Source organism: Lactuca virosa, chromosome 3 (assembly GCF_052849685.1).
Source record: "Lactuca virosa cultivar CGN04683 chromosome 3, Lactuca_virosa_CGN04683_v6, whole genome shotgun sequence".
NCBI lineage: Eukaryota > Viridiplantae > Streptophyta > Magnoliopsida > Asterales > Asteraceae > Lactuca > Lactuca virosa.
The window spans coordinates 8,277,051-8,292,925 of NC_136428.1; the positions used below are offsets into that span (position 1 = coordinate 8,277,051).

The following is a 15,875-nucleotide window of genomic DNA, read 5'->3' on the forward strand; positions in this document are numbered from 1 at the left end:
GATTGGTGTATAGTTGTTATTCAATTTGTTGGTTTTATTCGGTTGTTGGTGTTTCTGTAAGTTTAGAAAGTTTTCGCTTTATTATTGTTGTTGTAGATTATAGAAAAAAAATTATAAATGAGGACTTAAATACAAATTTTAAGAACTTTTTAGAACTTCAAAAGGCTATAAAGAACACAACATAATTGCTTGTATGTTTTGATTGGATATTTCTAAAATTACAAGGATTTTACAAGATATAACAATTTTAGAAGCTTTTAGCTTTCGATTTATATGTAATTTTACCATTTTAAAAATTAACTACAACTTTTGTGGAATTTCTTTACAAATAAAAGTTACACATCCCGCTAGTTTTGTCAAGGAGACATCTCTACTGATTTCTATGTAATAATGTAAAGCAGGATTAGATTGGAGCATTGCAACCAGTTCTTCTCTATCTTATATCACTTCAATTCTCCAAAATAAAAGACATCGAGGAATTGAAACCAATCTTATACAATAATTCAAGTTTGAATATGAATGAACTCCAAATCACCTAAACACGACACAGAAGAAGCTGATGAACTACTCGACTGATCTAAATAACTACAGCTGTGAAAGTAAAGTAACATATCCTCCTTTCACCTCTACTCATTCTTTTACATGCAAACAAACAAAGACAAAACACAAAGACCATAATGGCCTCTGCAATTACCAAACTACCCACCCTCATAACACCCTAACTATCCATGGAGACTCACGTTGATGTCAGTTGTTGTATTTCTCCTCACCTCAGTCTCAGGGGCATTATAGGCAGACCAACCATCCCCTCGTAATGTAGTCAGTGATGACAAGTTGTTCTGCTTCACGGTCTCCTCTGTCTGGGCGGCTGGTGCCGGAATCGCGGCGGCAGGTGGTGGTGCAGGTGTCGCGGTCTCTGGTTTTGACTTCTTGGTTGTCTTCTGTTCCATCGGCTGATTTCCCGCCAAAAAACTTGCTACCACAATCTGAGAGAGGAGAGGGAAAGGATTTATTGGAATGAAAGAATGTGATTTAATTTATAGGAAATTTATAAAACTAAAACATAAAAATGAAGTGAAGTGAAGTGACCTGAACAGGAGTGGCGGCTACTAGTAGGCCTGCAACACCACCACCAACAACCCGGCCATCTGGGCTTGCTAAAGAAACGCTCATTCCACCGGATCGGTTTCTTATTCCTCCGCTTTCAGATGGCATAAAAGAACCAGCTAACGAAAGTATCTCAAAACGACCCTACGATTTTTCACATAAAATATCAAAACTTGTAATGTAAGATATTAATTCATTACATATGGTACCTACCTCGTAAGTCAAAGTACCACCAGAAGAGTCAGGTTGCCGAAGGGTAACACTCGAAATAACACCATTTGCTGACAGAATGCATATTGCCCGAGGCCCTTGTTGAGAGAATGATATAACCTTCATCGTCACATCCTAATCAACCAATTCCAATTCCAAAATTTATCAAACCAACCAATACTAAGTCCAAAATATAATGGGTCCCATTTAGAACTAATAAGCAAGTACACCATATTTAATTTTAAAAATGGGACCAAACTTAGTGAACAAACAAGACGTATGTTCACTTTGACTTTGACTTTTACCTCTCCAGCATTGACATTGATGATATGAGGTGTAAAATTAGCTCCAACCGAAGAAGGAAACCAGTCGCCTGTTGGAAATTAACAAACTGGATCATTATTTTGGATCTGGCGTATAAAAGAATTAGTAAGAAGAATAGTGAGTTTTTTCGTTTTCTTTTTTTTTTTTTTTAAAAAAAAATCAAACAGTAGAAACATGAAAGATGACCACTTCCAGTTTCAGCCAACAACCAAACCCCACAAGATAATAAAAGCAAAGTCTTGATCTTTACACGTCTAGCTAAATATAGATTCATCAATTCTTGGTTTGACCCTCTTCACTGTTGTTTCTACTAATCTACTTTCTACTTATATATATAGGTTTCAAACATATAAGCAACAAAACTAGAAACGTGAGATCAAGATTCTTAAAAGACACAACTTGCAGACAAGAAAAATAAAAGAGCTATCCATATCCTATGTCCATGGTGGATGGGTATCTTGGTCCCACATCTCTGATCAAACTACTTAAAAAGTTGAAATTTATCCTATTAGATATGCAAGTATGACAGCAAAAATTAAATCTTGAAAACAAAAAAAAAGTTTCGATTTTTATCAAGACATAGATGAATGTTTCTTGGTCTGTTGCGTTACCTAAGCTTTCCATCCTAAACTTGGATGAATGTTTCTCGGCGGAGGGTAGCCGGATTTTGCCTTTTTTCCCCGATGAGAAGTCGATCACCGGTGAAGAACCAGCAGATGAGATGGGTTTTGGAGATAAAGTTTGATTCACAGACCCATCTGGTGCGTACTTTCTTGGTCTGCCTCGTTTCTTCTTCATAGACAAGGGCATCACACCTAACGGCGGAGGCACCGCCGTCGACTGGGGAGAGATAGCCACCAGTGTTGTGACAGCTGTTGATACAGTGGTGGTGATTTGGCTGGGAGGTTCGGTTCTTGGAGATATATGATACTCCGACGGAGCATCTGATCCGACCACGGTAACACCAGTACTATTCATCCCTACTTCCCTCCCTTCCATTTCCAAATTCATCAAAAAATTGTATATACCTTTTTTATTTACCAAATTTGGATTGTACTCAAGACAAATCCCGTTGATTTCTTAAAAATGAAAAATAGAAAGAAACACAGAAAATCTAAATCAGAAGAACATAAAACCAAAAACCCAGAAAATTCAATCAAATATAAAACATAAAATGCATGAAAAAAAATTAAAGCAAAGAAAATCCTGGAAATCTTTATATTAAAGAAAGATCAAACATGAAGAAACAGTGACTATTCATTTAATTTTTTTTGCCACAAAACAAGAAGCTTTGAGTAGATTTAAGCAGGGGGGAAGTTGTTTAAATGAGGATGATGATCAAAAAAATAAAAATAAAAAGTTTGAGTAATAATGGGTTGATCATAAAAAGAGATTGAAATTGTATTTTTCTTTTCTGTAATAAGAAAATGAGGAAATTGAGGTGTTTTTAGGCGTGAAGCTATATTGGGTCGTTAACTTTTCTGAGGATTGTATGTATTACAAATATAAAAGAAAATTTAGTAAAAACGGAAAAAAGAAATTATTTAATGTTGGGCTCTTTAATTATCAATATTAAAGTAGAAGAAATTATGTATTTTGGTTAAGAAATGGTTGAAGTCCGGTGAAAATAAAAACTAAAATTATAATTTTATAGTTGGGAAAAGTGAAATTAGGTTGCCAAGCTTTTTTTCTTTTAAAATATATATATATATATATATATATATATATATATATATATATATATATATATATATATATATATATATATATATATATATATATATATAGGGTAAATTCAATTGAGAAAAATAAAAAAGGTTGAGAATGGGGGAATCATTCTCAGACAATCATTTATTTTTGCCGCAAAAGCTTCCGTCGTACCAGCAAAAATGGGAAAGGAATACACATGTATTTTCCAACAAAACATGTTTTCTTAAACTATGCTAATCATTACCTTAATATATACAAAAACATAGTTTTTTTTCGTTTTTTTAAATTTTTAAGAAGCTCTTTTTATCGAAAAATGATTTTAAATATACCAAAATTCATGATTTTTTATTCTCTACAAATAAACATCCATATTGATATAGTTTTAAAATAAAATAAAATAAAAATTATATTTTCAGCTATCGTTATTCATAAGTGAATAAAAATGTATTAGATTTTTTGTAAATCACATTCGTTATTCACTTATTAATAAAAAATATGATTAATTTTTTTTATAGATTAAATATCATTCACATATAAATATAACATATAATAAACTTTTTACAGCTTGCATCAACTCTCCTCACATTTTATATTCACATATGAATAAAACTTATATTGACTTTCTCCTCACAAATTATATTTATATACGAAAAACATATTTATAATAATTTTGTTACGGTTCATTGTTATTCCTATATGAATAAGTAGTTCAAAATTTCAAAACACTTCATTTTTTTTAACATGCTACTTATTTATATATGAATAACAAATGAAGTGTAACAAAAATATAAGAAATGTTTTATTAATATATGAATATAATATATGACGACAATTAATACACGTTTTATTCATATATAAATATAACATGTGACGAAAGATGATGTAAAAAAAATATTTCAGGTAAGAAAACTTTATAACGTGTTATATTCATATATAAACGATACTTAAACTGTAAAAAAGTTAAGCATGTGTTTTATTCATAAGTGAATAACGAATGTACTGTAATAAAAATTTGATGCGTTTTTATTCATTTATTAATAACGATAGCTGAAACTCTAAAAAAATAATTTTTTTATTTTATCTTAAAACTATATCAATATGGATGTCTATTTATAGAGAATAAAAAATTATGAATTTTGATATATTTAAAATAAATTTAAGATAAAATAACATTCTAAAAATAAAACAAAAAAACAAAAAAAAAGTTTTTGTTTGTTTTAAGGTAATGATTAGCATACTTTAAGGAAACATGTTTGGTTGGAAAAAACACACGTGTATCCGCTACTCATTCCTCCGGTACGCCTAAGTGTTTTGCGCCAAAATAAATGTATGGCTGAGAATGATTCTCTCATTCTCAACCTTTTTTTTTCTCAATTGAACACTCTTCTTCTCTCTCTCTCTCTCTCTCTCTCTCTCTCTCTCTATATATATATATATATATATATATATATATATATATATATATATATAGTAAGATTTTGAGAAAAAAATAAATACGTTTCTAACCATATATTTCGGATGTTAAAAAAGATAAAAATTAAAATTAAAATTATATTTTTAAAAACTTTTTATTTTAAAATAAAATTAAAGATAATAAACAAAATAAATCACAATCCATTTATAATATTTTATATATTCTAATATTATGTATATAAATATGTGATATTATATATAATATTCCATATACACAATATTCTATGAGAATATTACACATGATATATTTTTATGAGTAATATTCTATATTCTCTATGCACATGATGTTACCAAAGGGCTTTTAACGGTGTTGTCTTTCTTCCTTCAAGTCTTGTCTGGGACATAAGTAGATTCAGAAGTAGTTTATGACTGAAAGATTTTAAAACACTAACAAATAATTTATGAAAGTAGAATCATATTATAATTCTAGTCATATGTTCAAACTAAAACCTACAAATATTTTATGTTCATACAATTGTTACAACTACAAAAAATGTGAGGATTACATACATTTGTTAGCCAAAGATCTCCTTGTTTGCAATCTTCTTCTTGCCACTTTGATTAGATGTCAATGATCCAAACCAAAATCTCTCTAATTGAATTGCACCTAAGATCACCAACCAATCAATAAAACAACACATTAGAAAGGGGAGGAAATCGCCAAACACAAACCTTAATGGTTTGTGTTTGCGTCCCCAGTTAGGGAAGCAATGAGGAGATGGACGATTTTAAGTAAAAAGGAATAAGCATCAAAGGTTTGATCCCTAGCTCCATATTTATAGTTATCCAGTAACTTCCTGCCAAAGCAACTCTTATTTTGCTAAAATCGCCAATGGATTGTTCCAATTAATTTAGCATTTTAATTAACTAACATCCAGTCCGTATAATTAATTAATTCCAAATTAACTTATAATTAATTCCAAATTAGCTTTTATTTAATTTATTATAAGATGATAAATTAATAAACTAATTTTCCTCAATTTCCTTTTGTCATTTATTTGCTCAATTGGGTCTCAAGTGTAACGTAAAAGGACCCTACTATTTTTAAGAATATTACTAATAATTATGACATTTGACACTATTTCCAACAGTCTCCACTTCGACAAGTCATCAACTATATGAGGTTTCATACTTTCAAATAATCAGCAGAGAGTGTGTCATCCAATATAAATGTCAAACTCTGATTAAAAATAACAGACAACCCTTAAATATTATATCAAATATTCCTTCGTTCTACAAGATATCTGTATGAACCTGAGACATGGAAAATGGTCAATCTTATTGTTCAAGATTATGTTTCCCGATAAAGATTTACGACGAACACATCAGACTACTCAATTGATTACATCAATTTAGTCAGGGCTCGGTCAAGCACTTAGATGTCGACACCGAATCATCGAGGGGCCCAAAGAAATTGTTTATCATGTTATGGAAGAAGGATCAAATAAGCTTTGAACACATAGTTTATGTTTGCTCATCATGCCATACATGAACATACTATGTATTACTGTCACTTACAGACATCGTTGGAGTAGACCAATACATAACATAATTATAAAACAAAAATCTCATGTATCTCAGTTTGAAGAATAAGAGATATTATCATCTTATAATTACTTGTGACTTTATCCTTGAAGTAATATCTGAGTACGGGTTACTCCAATACTTAAATCTTCATTAAGTACTCATGAGTGTTAGTTGTAGTCTATGTGTTATGTCCAATCACTATGGACAATCTACTAATACTCAGTGACAATCTTAAATCACTAATTACTTCCAAGAGTATAGCTAACTATGGATGTTTGAGTAAATTAATACTCGAGAAGTGGGTTCCAAACATGCAAAACTAAACATAACAATACATTAATGCAAATGGTCGCAAGCCAACATATTATTAAGTAACCACAAAATAATCACCAAATCTGATACAATTTATATTGTATAAGTTTCAAAACATCAAAATAACAATTAAGACATTTATGTCATCTCACTTGCAAATCTAATTCATATGGACCTAGTATGATCATCATGATTCGTCAGCGATAATGGCTTCATGAAAGAATCAGTTGGATTCTCCTTCGATGACACTTTACTCATTACGATGTCTCCTTCCTCAATTTGCTTTCAAATATAACGGTACTTCTTGAGTATATGTTTCGACTTGCCATGGTCATTAGAATCTTTACTCAAAGCGACTTCACCCTCGTTATCATAAAAGCTTTCAAGTGGTTCACTAATACTAGGAACAACACCAAGATCACCTATAAAATTCTTTAACCGTGTAGTCTCTTTTGCAGCTTCACTAGTTGTTATATACTCGAACTCTCATGTGGATTTTGCCACCATTTTCTGCTTGGAACTTTTCCAAGTCAATACCCTTCCATTTATCAAGAACACTCATCCTGACTGTGAGCAAGAGTCGTTCCTGTCTGTTTGGAAACTCGCATCACTATAACTTGTTACTCTTAACTCTTCTTTGCATCCGTATACTAAGTACATATCTCTTGTTCTACTTAAATACTTAATAATGTTCTTTACTGCCATCCAATGTCTTTTGCTAGCATTGTCCTGATAACGACTCATCATGCTCAAGGCATACGTGACATCAGGTCGAGTACATATCATGGAGTACACGATCGATCCTATAACAAAATCATATGAGACTCAACTCATTTTGTCCAGTTCTTCACTAGGACTGGGACATTGATCTTTGCTCAATTAATGTCATGTTGCATGCAGGTCCCGCCCTGACGGTGGTCGACTCAGCGACCGCCTAGGACCCACGACTCTAAGGGGCCAAAACGTTCTTAGGCTATATAGTGTATTATATATATATATATATATATATATATATATATATATATATATATATATATATATATTGTAACATCCGGTTTCGAGAAGTTCCAAATTTGGGAATTATGGGCATTAATGGATCAAGCTAGGGCCCTGGACTTCAAAGGGTTTAAGGTTCTAGGCCCATTCGGGAGTGGATTATATATACGTTGTGCAAGCATTCTAGCAAGAGTATAGTCGATATTAGGTGCCTAGAACCTCTCTCTCAAGTCTTCTAATTGTTGGTGGTGTTTGTGACTTATTAGAGGCATCACACTTGAGGTGTTAAGCTCTTGAAAGGCCAAATTCAACAAGCTACAAGGTAATCTTCTAACTAGTTTATTTGATTTATATATCACATTTGTATGCTAGTTAGGCTCCTTGCTTTGGAAAAACAATATTGCATGTATATGTAGAGAAAACTTAGATCTAAAGCATTTAGGGTTGTATGTGCACCATAGAAGTGTTATAGTACTCAAAACTCATCATGTCTACCATTTCATACTTGTTTTACCTCAAACATCACAACCTCTCATACAATTTGGTTGATTATTGATTGTTTATTTTTCGACCAAAACAATTTGGTGCCCACCGTGGGGCCGTGGTGTTCGTAACCTTCGGAAAATCATATCTACTCAACCAACCTTATCCTCATCCTTCATTCGTACTATTCCAACCAAAAACCTACCACCTCCTCCGAGCGGACCCCCTAGTCAGAGGAAAGCACCCGACACTCCTAAGAGAAACGTCTCTCTGGTCGTCAGCCAAGGAAGTTTGGGATCCGGAGGACTCCAGAATCCTCTTGCTATGGTCTCCAATACTGAACTCCTCGCCATGATGAGGAAAATGACACAACAGATGTCCCAAAAACAGGAGGACAACAGGACTCTGCTTAAGGAAGTGGAGAGGATGAAAGTCGAGATCCAAAGATCCCAGGAGACAACACCCATGGTCATGCAGCCGAAGATCCTGAACTTTGATACCGCAGAATCCTCATGTAACCAACACGGGAATACAATTCCTGAAACTGTCGCATCGCCCTGGGGGACAACTCCAAATAATCGAGCATCTATGATCCATGATCTCGATGAACCTTTCATTACTCCTAAAAATACTGATACTAGTAACTTCATAAATTGCAATACTTTTAATACTAACTCTATGAACCTTGAGGCATGAATGAGTCCAATTATGGCCAAGGAACTTCAACAATTAAGGCAAATGATCTCAAGTTTGCTCGGGGTAGTTCAACCTATACCGGAAGCATCTCCCACAAGCCACAGGATCTCGAGATTTGCTCTTGCAATAGCTGACACCGAAGTTCCAAAGCGCTTCCAAACTCCCAACATGAAGCCTTATGATGGAACTACAGATCCTAAGGAGCATGTGGCGCAGTATCGAGAAAGGATGGAGATCATTCCCATCCCTACACACTTGAAGGAAGCTTGCCTATGCAAGGGCTTTGGTTCAACCCTCACAGGATCAACTCTTAAATGGTTGATGAATGTTCCTCCTTATTCTATTACATCATTTGCACATTTAGTTAACATCTTTAATAATTAATTTTCTTGCAGCAGAACATTCGAGAAGATCACCAGTGAATTTTATCGGGTGGTTCAGGATCCTAAAGAACGACTTAGAGACTTTGTTAACAGGTTTGTTAGGGAAGCTCTGAGTATCCCCAACATTGACATGGTGACTGCAGTTGAAGCCTTTAAATTGGGCTTAAAGAATGACTCTCCTTTCTACGAAGACCTCGTAATGACTACATGCAAAAGGATGGACGAAGTTAGGAGCAGAGCACTAAGGTTCATAAGGCTCGAAGAAGACAAGGAGATCCAAAAGAGGAGCAACCCACCAAGCTCATACGAGAATCCCAACTAGAAGGCCGACTCTTCGGCCCAAAGATCCTATAAATCAAAGCCCTATTCCAAACCTGATCATCACAGGGTTAATTCCCTTGAAAATGAAGGAGATGAAGAAGAGCTTCCTAAGATCACTGACTATTGTTTTTCTGTGGATGTTTCAGGTCTGATATATGCTATGCAGGATCTTGGAGATAAGTCAAGATGGCCGAAGAAGGGAGACAAATCCACCAGCTGGAAGGACAAGTCTAAGTGGTGTGCGTATCACGAAGACTTTGGTTATATGTCAGAAGATTACATATCTCTAAGGAAAGAAATCAGTTACCTCCTGAGCAAAGGACACCTCAAAGAGATCCTCAGAAGAAAGAAAGAAAGATCCAAGGAGAACGGTCAAGATGGTCACAAGATCCCGGAAAAACCAGGATCCCTTCCCGCAGACGCCAAGATAATCAACGTCATCTCAGGAGGTTCTAACATTTGTGGTACCTCTTATTCTCAACCTAAAAGGCACGCCAAGGTGTCGAAAGCAGAAAAGGAAGAAAGACCATGAAATAATACTTCAATCACAAACGAGAAGGAGATCACCTTTGATGAAGCGGACAGGGAAGAGATCCAGGATCCCCACCGTGATGGACTAGTAATCACACTCTACATCGTTAGAAGGATCCTTTTTGACGGATGATCCTCAGTCAACATCATACTCTTGGATGCACTAAAAAGGATGAACATCCCAGAATCTGAAATAATCAAAAGATCCTCAGTCCTCATATGATTCAGTGGCGAGATGAAAAATATGATCGGAGAGATAAAGCTACCTATATACATAGAGGGGGTAAACTCTGTGCAAAACGTTTGAGTAATTGACACATTATACTCTTATAATATTGTACTAGGTAGACCATGGATCCACGAGATGAAGGCAGTTCCATCAACATACCACCAATGTGTGAAGATGCCCACTCCATGGGGAACAGTGCAGATCACAGGAGATCAACAAGAATCAAAAGAATGCTACAAGACCTCGATGAAGTCTACGACAAAACCACAACAAGCATAGAAATTAAGGCAGGGGGCACGAGATGTACTGGAAACAAGAAATCAAAACATAGAGGAAGCGCCCCTGAACATTGAGGATCATGAAGCCAAAGTCCTCATAGGATCCTCGATACCCGAACAAATCGAACAAGACCTGTTGAGCTTCCTCAAAACTAGAAGCAAGACATTTGCATGGAAACATGAAGACATGACATGTATAGATAAAAGCATTATAACTCACAAACTTAACATTGATCCTTCTGTCAGACCAATACCAAAAGAGAAGGAAGTTCGCACCCGAAAGAAATCAAATCATCCAAGAGGAAGTGGAGAAACTCCTCAAAATACGGATGATCAAGGAAGTAAAATTCCCAAGGTGGCTAGCCAATGTGGTTGTAGTACAGAAAAAGAACGGCAAATGGAGAGTGTGTGTAGATTACACGGATCTTAACAAGGCTTGTCCTAAGGATCGTTTCCCTCTACCACATATTGACTCCATGATAGACGCTACAGTTGACCACGAGTTATTAACATTTATGGATGCTTCAGCAGGATTCCAACAAATCTAGATGGAACCATCCGACCACGAAGATACGACATTCATAACTCCGACAGGTATATATTGTTATACCGCAATGCCATTTGGTCTTAAAAATGCAGGTGCAACGTACCAAAGGTTAGTGAACCGAATGTTTAAAGAGAAACCGGGGGACACCATGGAAGTTTACATCGACGACATGGTGGTCAAGTCTATGAAAGCCGAAGATCATCTCAGGGATCTTAAAGAAGCCTTCGACACATTGGACGAATACAACATGAAGTTAAATCTGACCAAGTGTCGTTTCAGAATAAGATCAGGCAAGTTCCTCGGATATATGGTAACCAAAAGAGGGATAGAAGCAAGTCCGGAGTAGATCAAAGCAATCATCGAACTAAAATCCCTATCTTCAACAAAGGACATTGAAAGGCTAATTGGAAGAATAGCAGCGCTCAACAGATTCATCTCAAGATCCTCAGAGAGACGCAAACCTTTCTACGATATCTTGAAGAAGAATAAAAGATTCGAATGGACCCAGGAGCATGAAGAAGCCTTCCAAGAACTTAAAAGATATTTAAGTTCAACACCACTATTGGTGAAACCTCTAGATGGGGAACCACTCCTCCTCTATCTCTTAGTATCCTCAAACATGGTGAGTGATGTCTTAGCTAAGGATCTCAACGGAGACCAACATCCCGTCTACTATGTAAGTAAAAGTCTCCTAGATCCTGGGACCAAGTATTCCCATCTCGAAAAGTTAATACTTGCATTGGTAACTGCTTCCACTAAATTAAGACATTACTTTGAAACACATACCATACATGTAAAGACTAACTATCCCTTTAAGAATGTGATGGGAAAACTAGAGATGTCGGGAAGAATGGTAAAGTGGTCCGTGAAGCTGAGAGCATTCGACATAAAGTATGAGCCAAGATTTGCTATAAAATCTCAAGCATTAGCGGACTTTGTGGCTGACTTCAGTCATGATCTACAAACTGAAGTAGATGTAGAAGCTAAGCAGCTATTAGAAGAAGAAAACATGGTAAAATGGACACTATTCATGGATGGAGCATCAAACCATAGAGGAAGTGGACTAGGGATCATACTAAAGTAGCCACAGGGGGACATCCTACCCCAAGCAATAAGTTGTGAATTCAATACAACCAACAATGAGGCGGAATACGAAGTACTCATCATGGGATTGAAATAGGCTAAGGATATCCAAAACAAGGATCTTCAGGTATTCGTTGATTCGTTATTATTGACTAATCACTTTAATGGATCCTATGCAGTAAAAGGCGAAAGATTAGCACTATATCTCGAGATCCTCAAAAAACTAGCATCCGAATTTGAAAACTTTAGCCTAGATCAAGTTCCCAGAGAAGAAAACACCGAAGCAGACGCATTGGCTAACTTAGGATCTTCTCTAAGGATCCAACCAGAAATGAGGATCCCTATAACCCACATACTAACTCCAGCAATAGAAGATCCCTCCGAGAAACCAAACAACCCTGATCTAACAATGAATATAGCAGCTATCGAAGATCATGACCCATAGATACCTCCTCAAAGGGATCACGACGATCAAGATCCTCAAAGAAATCCAAAATCATGGATCGAACCTATTATGGAATACCTCCATAATGGTACGATCCCAAAAGAGGAAAAAGCGACAGAGCATTCAAAACAAGGCTCTCAAGGTTTGTAATAATCCAAGGTAAATTATATAAAAAATTCATGGCAGGTCCATACCTTAGATGCTTAGAAGATCATGAAGCTACATAAGTTCTAAAGGATATACATGAAGGAGACTGCGGTAATCACACTGGGGGCAGATCCTTATGCTCCAAAGTGTTGAGAACAGGATATTACTGGCCAACCATGAAGAAAGATTCCTTCCTACATGCTCAAAAATATGATGCTTTTCAAAGACATAGCAACATCCTACATCAACCAGCAGAACCTCTACATGCTATCATCTCCCCTTTGCTATTCATGAAATGGGGGATGGATATAGTAGGCGAATTGTCGGTAGCTCCTGGAGGAAAAGTTTTCATGCTAGTAATGACCGACTACTTCTCGAAGTGGATAGAATCCGAAGCTTTTGTTCGGGTATGAGACAAAGAGGTAGTCTCATTTCTTAAACGCAATATCTTGACCAGGTTCGGGATCCCTGCCGAAATCATATGCGACAGTGGATCCCAGTTCATAAGCAAAAGGAAAAGAGACTTTTGCACGAGTTGGGGAATCAAAATGATAATGTCCACTCCTGTCCACCCTCAAGCCAACGGTCAAGCAAAATCTAGCAACAAAATCATAGTCAATAACTTGAAGAAAATGTTAGATGAAAAGAGAGGAAAATGGGCAGAAGAACTTCCTTTCGTCCTATGGGAAGATAGGACCACTTCCAAAGTAGCTACAGGCCAAACCACATATTCCTTGGTGTTCGGAGCAGAAGCAATGATCCCCACTGAAGTAGTGATCCCGATAACAAGATACCTACTTCAAATTCAAGAAAACAACGACAAGATCCTGGCCCAGGATCTTGATACTAGTGATGAACTCAGGGATCTTGCCAAGATCCGCATCGCTGATCATCAACAAAGAATCATCGAGGCATACAACAAGAATATAAAAGTCAGAAGATTCCAGATAGGAGACTTGGTATTAAGGAAAACATTCCAAAACACCAATAATCCTAGTGCAGGTAAACTGGCACCTATGTGGCAAGGACCATATCTCATAGATGCTGAAGCAGAAAAGGGGTATACTGGTTAGCTACTCTTGATGGGAGTATCTTTCCAAGATCCTAAAATGTTATACATCTTAAAGCATATCATATGTGACTAAGATCAGTCACTCTTCAACAAACTCAAGGTGCACATATTTTTTACCTTAACTATTATTATTATTTACTCTTCTTGAATGCATTACTAAATTAAGCATCGGAGGGGCGTTAGCTAGACTAACGCCCACCCTTAGCTAATGTTTGTTGTACGCAGGGACTCAAGGATCTTGACACACAAGGATCCTGACACATAAGGATCTTGATATATGAAGATCCAAGGATCCCGACATAGAAGGATCTTGACATTTGACGACCTTGGCACTTAAGAGTCCCATAGCTACAACGTTCTATGATTCTCAAAGATTACAATACGCAATATCCTAGTAACATATGTCCTACGAATAAGGGTACTTAATCCCCTCTAAGGTTTAAAGAGCTAATTACCTCTTTCATACGAGTTAAGGTTTCTATACCTCGCTTGGACGCACGTTATCTAACTATAGGGTGTGAATAAAGGGATCATTTCATGCTGCAGTGCCTTGGCAACCCTCTTATTTCTGAACATAAGTTAAGATCCTAAAGTTAAAATATAAGGTTTATAACATTGACATGTTATCTCAAGTTGGGATCTTCCCCAGATGATTCCTAAGGTTTATAACATTGACATGTTATCTCAAGTTGGTATCTTCCCCATATAATAACTAAGGTTTATAACATTAATATGTTATCTCAATTTGGGATCTTCCCCAGGAAATACATACGGTTTATATCATTTTCAAGCTATCACGCAATTGGATTTTCCCCAGTAATTTACTAAAGTTTGTAGCACTAACGTGTAATCTCAGATTGGGATTTTCCCCTGAGATTTCCCAAGGATTATGAAACTAGCGTGTTGTTTGAAGTTGGGATGTTCCCCAAAAACTATATAAGGGTTGTAACATTATCATGTTACAAAAGCAAGATTTTTCTTAGTTGTTTTCCAAGTTGGAATTATTTCTAAGGAAGGATCCTCTCAAAGTTTATCGAGTTGTGGCTAATCGAGGATCCTCACTGATGAACTCCTAAAGCAAGGATCCTATTGTTAGGGCCAGGATCCTTAAAATATTCAGGATCCTCAAATGTCCAGGATCCTCAGCTACCTCAGGATCCCGACTATCACCGTTATTATTTTTTTTACATTTGTAACGGTTATATTATGTTCATAATTAATATATATGCAGAAATAGTCAAGAGAAGACCAATTCTCAACGAAGAATCATCTCAACTATGCTAAAGACCCGGAATACTTGGTCAAATAACGTTCGTGAAGCTGGTCATAGAGGATCCCGGAAATATCGGACATCTTGTTGGCTAGTTTAGACTATAAATTGACACTTGTATCTCGTACACAACACACTGTTTTAGACTAGAAGCTTACTCTACGAAATTATTCACTTGTTCTTATGAGAATACTCTCTGTAATCATCATTTTACATTAATAAAATCATCAAAACAGGTGATCATTGTCAACTCCCAAGGTTTTGTGCCGGAGATCCTAACAAGGATCAAGGGCTTTCCTTGTAAACCATTGTCTCACTCTCTTTTATCATTTGTTATTACACAATTCGAACATCACAACCTCTCATTCAATTTGGTTGATTAATACTTATGTAATTTTTGACCAAAACAATATATATATATATATATATATATATATATATATATATATATATATATATATATATATATATATATATATATATATATATATATATATATATATACTATTCAGAAACACTACTCTCATATCCCAAAGATCTCTATGAAATGCCATGTTTCAGATATATTGATCATTTTACAAAATTATAAAATTTTGGTTAATTTTTCCGATTAATTCATTTATATGAGTTACATTATTGTCCGAGTTATATAGAATATACTAACAATTCCCTCTATGTGATTAATGAGAAAGACCTAGAATTGTAGTATTATACAAACAATTAACAACGTC

At 35.5% G+C, this 15,875-nt stretch overlaps 1 protein-coding gene and 1 long non-coding RNA gene across 2 annotated transcripts; one reads left to right on the forward strand and one right to left on the reverse strand.

Moving 5' to 3' along the window:
* Window positions 1-471: 471 nt before the first annotated feature.
* Window positions 472-3,131, reverse strand: LOC145165179 (AT-hook motif nuclear-localized protein 1-like). The gene is made up of 5 exons (XM_079083864.1): window positions 2,253-3,131; window positions 1,623-1,690; window positions 1,321-1,452; window positions 1,090-1,251; window positions 472-986 (listed from the first exon to the last, which is right to left on the reverse strand). Exons 1-5 carry the CDS (start codon window positions 2,650-2,652, stop codon window positions 723-725), a joined length of 1,026 nt encoding a protein of 341 aa, XP_078939990.1. The 5' UTR covers window positions 2,653-3,131; the 3' UTR covers window positions 472-722.
* A 4,598-nt stretch (window positions 3,132-7,729) lies between these two features.
* On the forward strand, window positions 7,730-15,394 carry LOC145165180 (uncharacterized). The gene is made up of 2 exons (XR_013739937.1): window positions 7,730-7,981; window positions 15,106-15,394. It is a non-coding gene; the product is annotated as an uncharacterized LOC145165180 (long non-coding RNA).
* Window positions 15,395-15,875: the final 481 nt, after the last annotated feature.

Coding starts and splice junctions, on each gene's coding strand:
- LOC145165179 (XM_079083864.1), bottom strand. CDS start 2,652: ATGAATTTGGAAATGGAAGGGAGGGAAGTAGGGATGAATAGTACTGGT. Junction 1,453..1,622: donor TCAATGTCAATGCTGGAGAG/GTAAAAGTCAAA, acceptor TTGGTTGATTAG/GATGTGACGATGAAGGTTAT. Junction 987..1,089: donor TAGCCGCCACTCCTGTTCAG/GTCACTTCACTT, acceptor CTCCTCTCTCAG/ATTGTGGTAGCAAGTTTTTT.